General features: G+C 48.4%; 2 protein-coding genes across 2 annotated transcripts; one reads left to right on the forward strand and one right to left on the reverse strand.

Moving 5' to 3' along the window:
- Positions 1 to 2,210: 2,210 nt before the first annotated feature.
- Positions 2,211 to 6,605, reverse strand: LOC120947995 (polycomb group protein Pc). The gene is made up of 2 exons (XM_040363931.2): positions 5,671 to 6,605; positions 2,211 to 3,952 (listed from the first exon to the last, which is right to left on the reverse strand). Exons 1-2 carry the CDS (start codon positions 5,734 to 5,736, stop codon positions 2,486 to 2,488), a joined length of 1,533 nt encoding a protein of 510 aa, XP_040219865.2. The 5' UTR covers positions 5,737 to 6,605; the 3' UTR covers positions 2,211 to 2,485.
- Positions 6,606 to 6,979: 374 nt separating this feature from the next.
- Positions 6,980 to 8,842, forward strand: LOC120949589 (nuclear migration protein nudC). The gene is made up of 5 exons (XM_040366984.2): positions 6,980 to 7,197; positions 7,283 to 7,566; positions 7,676 to 7,856; positions 7,954 to 8,348; positions 8,444 to 8,842. Exons 1-5 carry the CDS (start codon positions 7,123 to 7,125, stop codon positions 8,493 to 8,495), a joined length of 987 nt encoding a protein of 328 aa, XP_040222918.2. The 5' UTR covers positions 6,980 to 7,122; the 3' UTR covers positions 8,496 to 8,842.
- The last annotated feature ends 30 nt before the right edge of the window (positions 8,843 to 8,872 follow it).

Below are 8,872 nucleotides of genomic sequence, written 5' to 3' on the forward strand. Positions count from 1 at the left end.
CGCGTCGTCTCTTCTTACTTCACTGCATCCGAATGCGAGAAGCGATTGCGTCTTATGAGTTTGTGATATTTCTCCAACAAAACGGACACACTCCAACGGGTTTGGTTTGATTTTCCATACGCGCCTGTGGTTTAATGACTTTCTTAAACTATGATAACAGTACAATGTTGTTGTGTGTGTTGTGGTTTTTTTTAGTCACTATCAACTACTACGAAAGATATTAATGCACTATTCTATAAATAGCTCGAATATGCTGCTTTGCTTAGTTGTTATTGTAAGTGTTGGTTGTTTTGTTTGTTTGTTTTTTTCTTGCTTGACCGATGTTTTTTTGTTTGTTTGGTTTTTGGCAAAGAAATTAGACAACAACAGATAGAAATAGTATTGCTCTTTTGTGGTCCTCCCAGGCTCCCCCACGCCCCACTCAAAAACCCAGCCAAGCACATGAATTACCCATTTTAGTAGAGCTAAAGAGAAGTTGTCTATCCTCTAAAAGGCCTTTTGGCTCTAATCAAACATTACAGCGGAGATAAATATATATATGTATGGGTTCCCCCCTACCAACTGGGTGTGAAAAAGATCATGTCAAATAAATTAAAAGATCATTTGTGTGTGTGTGTGTCTCTGCTGATCACGCTTTCTTTTCCAATTTGTTTGTGTTTATACGCCATCGTGAGTCTTGCCTTGTGAGAGCATTAAGGAATAATTTAAAACATAAGTTGTTGATTAATTTCACAAATTTCTCCATCATTTCCGCCTCCCTAATGCACGCACAACTAATCTCTAAACGACACCAAACTGTTCACTAACACATACAAAGGGGGCGCTATTATTTCGTTTGACGATTACGATACATTGGAACATTTTGTTGCTCGCTCGCGCTATTCCTCATGCGGGAATGGAAAGTTTTAAAATGTGAAGCCTCTAGCACAGAATTGCCCTTCTCGATTGGAGGCCACGCCTGTTCACGCCTGTCCATAGCCAATAAATACGACTGGTACTGTTGTGCCTTATATGCCAAAACCCATTGTACACGGTTGTCCACATATCAACTAAAAAAAACTAAAAACTAACTGTATCTAGTCTAGAAATAGCCGACTGACAATAAAGAAACGAAACGATTGTTGAGATTTGATCAACTTACGAAAAAGATAAATTCTAAATAAACACGATAGAGAACCAAAAGCTCGATAAACGCTTATGCAAAGCGGCATGTTTTTTTTTAACTTACTTTGCTGCTTTTAAATAAAATCCTTTACCACTAGCTCTACAATATACCTAGACAAAGCTAGCATTTTATGTTGTGCTGGAAAGTTGCTTTTCCTACTGCATGAGAGCGTGCAAAAGGGCGAGCGCGCCGCCATCGTGTTCCACACGTTCACGCTACTACTACTATCTCCCCACGATTGCCGATAAAACATAAAACCAAATGCAAAACCACACACACACACAATGCTTTCATCAACAGTGAAAATACTTTCTTCAAATACCGATAAATGGGTAAAATATATAAAATAATATAGAGAGAATGAGAGTGAAAACGAAACGTCATTTAAAACGAACCTAAACCTAAACACGCCTGCAGTGCGCGCGCGTGTGTGAGATGGTGTGAAATTTGCGGAAATGGAACAAAGTGCATTCAAAACAATGCATCGATCTACGCGCAAACGTCTGAGTAAGTGACTAAAACTTAAAATAATATTTATCTGCATCTGCCCACGCAAACGCCTTTCAAACGCTAACTTTGTCAGCAGTGAGGAGTGTATGTTATATGCGCTTGCGGAAGGAGATATCCCATTTTTATATTAAAACGCACACCCGGCGATAGTTGAATGCGTTCCAGAAGCGCTTTAAAAGTTGGAAATAATTTGGTGGAATATAATATAAATAAAATGCGCTCACAATGCTCTACACAATGAGCGCTCCCTCTCCTTCCTCCCCGCTCTTAAGCCTCTAACCCTTTTACTGCTTGGAAAAAGTCCTCTCCAAAATGTCTATATACATACACATACAAAAAATGTTCCACACGCACCTTTGTGATTCTTCACCCAAAACAAGAACAGGAGCATTTTTGTCCTCTTCCTCTTTCGATCGTTTCTAACTTTTTCTTCAAAAAAGCTTTCACAAAGAATATCTCCTCTTTTTGACTCTTCTAGACACACACACACACAATCATTACAGTTTTGTAGTATTTACAATTTTCTTCCCATTGACCCACCCGGTTTTTGGGTGTTAATTTTCCGTTCTTCCCTATCATTTCGTATCCTTTTCCCGCAAGGTTTGCAAGGATTTTGGCCACATTCGCTTTTGCGTTTTTTTCCACGCTTCTTTAGTAATGTTAACGTGTGCTGTGTGTTTGTTTGTGTATGTATAATGCACAAAAATCCCTCCGCAAATGCACTGCTCAGTTACACAGGTACAAGGAAAACACGTTACTGCTACGATCTGCCCGGATCGTAGGGTAGAAAAGCACGCCCTTCCTGCTCTTTTAATTGCTTAGCAGATCACCGACCCGGGGCTGTTGTTGTTGGTGTTGGTCTTGCTGGAGTTGTTGCTGCTGCTCTTGCTGCTGCTGCTGCATGTCCCGCGTCTTGAAGAAGCCTGCCTCCGTCTTGCACTCCCGAATCGTGACCGTCTCCAGGTTGACCGTCACATCCGTGATAAACACCTGGTTGGTCGTTTGTGCCTTCGGCAGCCAGAGGCGGGGTGGGGCGGCCCGCGGCGACAGTGTTAGCGTGCTGACATGTTTGTTGATATTGTTGTTGTTGTTGTTAAGGTTATTGTTGTTGTTGTTGATGTTGTTCGGACCGTTACCGTTGCTCAGCGGAAATGCATCGCCACCGTTCGCCGCGGCGCCCGGTTGCTGCTGGTGCTGCTGGGCCTGCTGTCCAGCAACCTGCCCCTCCAGCGGGTTTCCCTCCTCTCGACCGGCGGGCAGTCCGCCGGCTGCGACCACCACCGCCGCCGCCCCGCCCGGCAGCTGTGCGTTCGGTTCGGCCGGCGGCGGAATGTTCGATTCGGGCCGGGAGGCGGGCGTGTCGGGCGACAGTGGAGCGGCCGCCTTCATGTCCAGCTTGCCGAAGGTGGTACTGATCGGGGCGACGGTCGAGCCGCCGGCGACGGCCGGACCGCCGACCCCAGACAGCGGGCTCACCTCGAGCCGCTGCGCCTTCAGCAGCGTGCTGCTGCTGGGCGATTCGTCCCCGGGCGAGGACGTTTTGATCGTCACACCCACCTTGCCCCCCTTCGACAGGACCTCGGCCTTCCGCTTCGTGCCGATCACGTCCTTGTGGCTGAGCGGTTGATCGTCGCTCGAGTTCGAGTTGGTGTCGTGATCGTTGCCCACCAGCTCGGCGGACCGGTCGGCGGAGATGGAGATCTTCAGGCTGGGCAGCGGCTGCATACCGACCGTCCCGGTGACGCCGCCGGCTCCACCAGCGACTAGCGACGGGTCCGCCGCGCCCGTCGCCAAGTGTGGGGACGATTTTTCAACCTTCGTCGACGAGCTGCCACCATGATGGTGGCTCGGGCTGATGCTGCTGCTGTTTCGCTTTGAGCCGTCGGCGCCACTGTTTAAGCTGCTGTTGGAAATGTTGGCCACGTCCTTCTCCTTCTTTGCACCACCCTGGTGATGGTGGTGATGATGATGGTGATGGTGATGATGCTGCTGCTGCTGCTGCAGCTGATGCTTATCATCACGATCCTTCTTTGCCTCCTTGCGCTCCTCCTTTTTCGGCAGCTCCGGTTCGGGCGTGGGCGACATCGTGCTGGACGGCAGCTCGTCGTCGTCCGAATCTTCGATGATTGCTTTCTTCTTGCGCTTCGGGGTGGATGAGCCGCGGACCGACTTTTCGAATATCTCGATCAACCGCTGGTCGAGGATGTTCTCCTCCGGCTCCCATGTGTTGTGGCGCTGGCTCCAGCCCTTCCATTTCACGTGATACTCCGCCTTGCCCTGGGGAGGAAATGGGCGAAAAGAAATAAATTATTAAATTAATTATTCTAAACAATTATTGGTACTGTATCGTTGCATAAAACTAAATGAGTCAACGACTCTTTTCTGCTGCTGCGCGGGAGCAAAACCACACTGTAACAAAACGATTGAATTGCTGTAATAAACCATAACAAATAATTTTACCATTTTCATACCCAAAAATTGAACTAATGAGCGCAAAAGCTATTTAAAATGATGAATATTGCTCCACTGCCTGGGCCTCTGACCATAAAACGAAGCAAAAAAAAGAAAGGACAAGAAAGTGCACCATCATAAAATTAAACTTTACCGCACACATGCAGGTGTGGAAAAAGGTAGGCCATGCTTGCATGTGGGGCGTCCGGTTGATGGTGAAAAACTAACTACGCAATAGGCTGGAACCACACACACACACACACACACACACACACACACACACACACACACACACACACACACACACGTGTGTGTCCGTGGGGAGAGGAGTGAAGAAAGCGGAATACGAACATGACGTCCAAGGACCCCACAAACAAAACAAACCGGCACAGCCAAAAACTGTAGGGGCCCGCCGTGTCGTAGGGTTTTTGGCTTTTTTCCCAAAATTTATTTGCCTTTATGCGTGTGTGTGAGTGCTACAAATGCAACAGCAGGCGGTCAAGAGGGCAAGAGAAAAGAGGCATGTGGTGAAGGGACCGGGGGCCTTTAAATGTGTGTGAAATTGTATGTAACGACGCCGCATCCGGCGTACCGGCTTCAGTGTGCATCATGCCAAGCATAAAATAAAGTCGCAAAAACGTGGAATTCGTCGAAACGGTCTTACAACTACACACACCCAGTGTACCCCTGGGGTGGGGGTAAGGCAAGCCTAGTCAAGGTCAGCTGCATTCGCAGAAAAGCGGCTCACACAGCGCCGTGCGTCCTGCTCGCTCTCTCTCACTCTCTATCGTGCTCTTTTCTTCTCGCATCCTTCTCCGGCAGGCCAACCAACAACAACAACAAACGCGCTACAAACACACCATCATAGCAACCGCTGGTGTGCTGTGGTCGCCGCATGCAATTTATGCTACAACGCGTTTGTGATCATCATCGCGTCGAATTTGCGGGATGGTGGTGTGTGTGTACGTTTTGTGGGGTCGATTTTGCACACTTTCGCCGAAAAGTGTCCGCAAAAAGCGTATAATAACCAGTGAAGGAAGCAGAAGGAGACCACCTGCCTGCCGGCCTGCCTTTCGATGGCATCGCGTGGGGTCATGCTGGAGGGCATTTATTGGTGAAAAGGGAGAGGAGGGGGGGGGGGCTTTTTTCATTTAACCGATGCACCTTGCGCACACACACACATCTAGTTGGCGACATTATGTCAGCAGAACAGAACACAGGAAAGCTGGCAACAGTGGAACACCGAACATTCGTTTCCCATTTGCCGCCTTCCGTTGCAATTTATTTTGCATCTTTTTTTTGTTGTTGGGTGCATTTCTGTCTTTCTCACACCCATACACAGAGCCAGGCACATGTGCGGGTATACGCCACGCTGATGACGTAATAGGGACGCGATTGTAAACACGGTTTACACGGGTTCTCGGAATGGGAAGGGAACTGTTGTTTTTGGTTTGGAGTGGGCAGGGAGGAGGTGGGAAACCAATATGCAACTTATGCGCTACACACACACAGTCACACGAGCACACATCAAATTGAACACTTACCGCCCGGATGCGTTTTTTCATGATTTTCTCCGCCGCATACACCCGATCGTCGGATCCGTTCTCCATTTTATGGCTTTTGTAGAGGTTTAATCCTTTTTCCGTTCCCTTGCTGCTACTTCTTCTGGGCAGTACAGTTCTTCGCCTTCTTTGCCGTTCTGACCGTCTCTAATCCGCACCCAAAGAAGGGATCTTCGGGTCTTTCGCTGTTCTCGGAGTTTCTCCTATTTCTTCCGTACGGTGATTATTATTCTCTTCACACTGATTTTCTTGGTTTCTTCTCCTCGCAGCGGGAAATTTTTACAATACTATTCGCACACACACACACACATCTAATTTCGCAAACAGCTTAAATCCACCGCATACACACACGCACGCACGCATACACATGCACAAAGAAGATGGTACAGGGAGAGGGTGGTTGGTGCTTCCCGTGCGCACAACAGCGCAAAATAAATTCGCTTTCGTTTTTTTTTGTTGCACTACGCACCAAAAACACTCCCAATGTTCACTGATAAAATGCACTAAATTACCAAACAAACCGATTATTGCATCACACTGATCGGCCACAAACCGATGTTGCGATGGGGAGTGGATTTTTTTCCTCGCTTGGTACAGCCTGCTTCGCTGTACTCCGCCTTACGTACGCAACACAAACGTACGCTGCTCTCTGGCGCTTGCTGATGCTCTCCAGCGTTTGCGTTCCACGCAAAACCAAAACAAACTAATAATCCGTAAAACAAAAAGCGTACGATACGGCGGTACGATTCGTTTACATTTTCGAAGGAGTGGCGTTTTTCTTCGTCAGTGCCCGATTGCTGGAAATGGCGTTTGAGTTTGGGGTTGGAAAATCTCCAGCAACAAAAGCTATTCCGCGGCCAGGCGTCCGAATTTGCGTCTTTTTCGTAGGGGGAGAAAATATATTTTGAAGCAGTGTAGGGTGACATTTGCACACTGTGACAGTGGCAACCCGGGTCCCAGTGGGCAAATGTTTGGCCTATTTGACGTACCTTATTTGACCAGCCCATAGTGCAGCATTGGGAAAATGCGAATCATTCGTTGTAGAATTAATTATTTAGTAGAGATATTACGCGCTTGTATTCGGTATTGTTGTCTCTTTTAATTTCATATTTGCAACAACAAATTGATTAAAATACAAAAAAACAACTCTTGGAAGCAAATCCTTCCCCCGATCATGTGCCGTCATCCGCGCGACCATTACAATGAACTTGCACACTAGGATGATTACACTGCGGCCAAAATTGGTCACATTTTCTCGAATATTCTAGCGCTGTCAAGAAGTGCGGCGGCAACGGCCCAAACAAGAAAACTTATTTATTTACGTTTCAGCGCTGCCGCAGTTAGCCGAAGTGCCGTGAGCGTGAGATTGTACATATTGCAACCGATTTCCACTGGTGTGACACCACAGTTTGCACAACAAACTAGCCACCCACGATGGCAGAAGCGGAAGGAAAATTCGACTCAGTATTGTTTGCAATGGCAGAACAACATTCCGGCGGGGTTCCGGAGGTAAAGTAGAAGCAAAATCATGCACGTCCTCCCCTCAACGAACCTAACCTAACAAATATTTCCTTGCTCGCTCGGGCGCACACAGATGTTGGCCACATTCGCCGGGTTCCTCAACAGAAAGACTGACTTTTTCGTGGGCGGAGAAGAGGGTGAGTGGGAGAAGCTGGTGCTGCAGATTTTCCGCCAGGAGGCGGCCAAAGCGCAGGAGGTGGCGAGGAAAAAGCGCGAGCAGCGCGAGGCCGAAGAGCGACGAAGGCAGGAGGTGCTGCGCAAGAAGCGAGAGGAGGAGGAACAAAGCAAATCGGCCACTATCACCGAGCTGACCGAGGAGGAAGCGGAACAGCTGCAGAAGGAGCTGGATGCGAAAAAGTAGGTTATCTCCGTGTGTTGGTTGGAAAAACGAGGGTTGCTATGGTGACGATGGGGCGTGATGGACGGATTGCTAAGCACAAGTGTTTCTCTGTTTGCTTTGTCACAGACAAAAGGCAGCTGAACCGGCGGTAGAAAAGGTTGTGCCAGCCGAGGAGAGCAAAGAAAACAAGGCCGGAAGTGATACGGAGGATGTAGAGCCGGGTGATGAAGGTAAGCTAAAACCAAACCGTGGCAATGGGTGCGATCTGGACAAATACAGCTGGACGCAGACGCTGCAGGAACTCGAGGTATGTAAAAGAGAGTGTATGCACTGATTTATGTATACGAGGCACCGTGAAAACTTGTACATAATGTCCGCCCCCCCGCTTTTCCCGATGCAAACAGTTGCGCGTACCGTTCGATGTAAAGTTTACGCTCAAGGCGAAAGATGTCGTTGTGAGCATCCAGCGCAAGCACCTGAAGGTAGGCCTGAAGGGCCACCCGGCCATCATTGATGGGGAGCTGTGCAGCGAGATCAAAATCGAGGACTCGCTGTGGCATCTGGAGAAGAACGCGGTCGTGGTGACGGTGGAAAAGATCAACCAGATGAACTGGTGGGACCGGCTGGTGACGACCGACCCGCCGATCAATACGCGCAAAATCAACCCGGAATCGTCCAAGCTGTCCGATCTGGACGGTTCCACGCGCAGCATGGTCGAGAAGATGATGTACGACCAGCGGCAAAAGGAGATGGGTCTGCCGACGAGTGACGAGCAGAAGAAGCAGGACATGCTGAAAAAGTAATTTGTCTTTTTTTATCCTCCACCGCTGCTAGTGCCGCACTTCGTCCGCAAGCGATTGCTAACACCTTCCCTCCGTCTTTCCGTCCGCACAGGTTCATGGAACAGCATCCCGAGATGGACTTTTCGAAGTGTAAATTTACCTAAGTAGGCGGCTGTCCTCCGTACTCCCTTTCCTCATGCTTTCCACTTTCCACCGATCGGGGGCGCCGAACGGGTCGGACGATCGATCGGGTTGTGCATGACAACGTGTGGCGCGCGGGCACGAGGTTTTTCCTTCGATTGTATTTACTCTACATAAGCCATCGCCATTCACCACCACACTACGCCGGTCGTGGCTGTTTGTGCGTTGTTGTGATGATAGATAGCGCCGCAGGTCTTGCAGGCTACGTTCGCTTTCCACTGTACTGTATTGTACTTTACACGCATACACACCATTTGACGTAGAGAATAGAGCATTATCGTTTAAGCGTTCAATTCAATTTCAAACCAAACTCTGGAGTGTATATGTGGAATGAAAATCG

This window comes from Anopheles coluzzii, chromosome 2 (assembly GCF_943734685.1).
Source record: "Anopheles coluzzii chromosome 2, AcolN3, whole genome shotgun sequence".
Taxonomy (NCBI): domain Eukaryota; kingdom Metazoa; phylum Arthropoda; class Insecta; order Diptera; family Culicidae; genus Anopheles; species Anopheles coluzzii.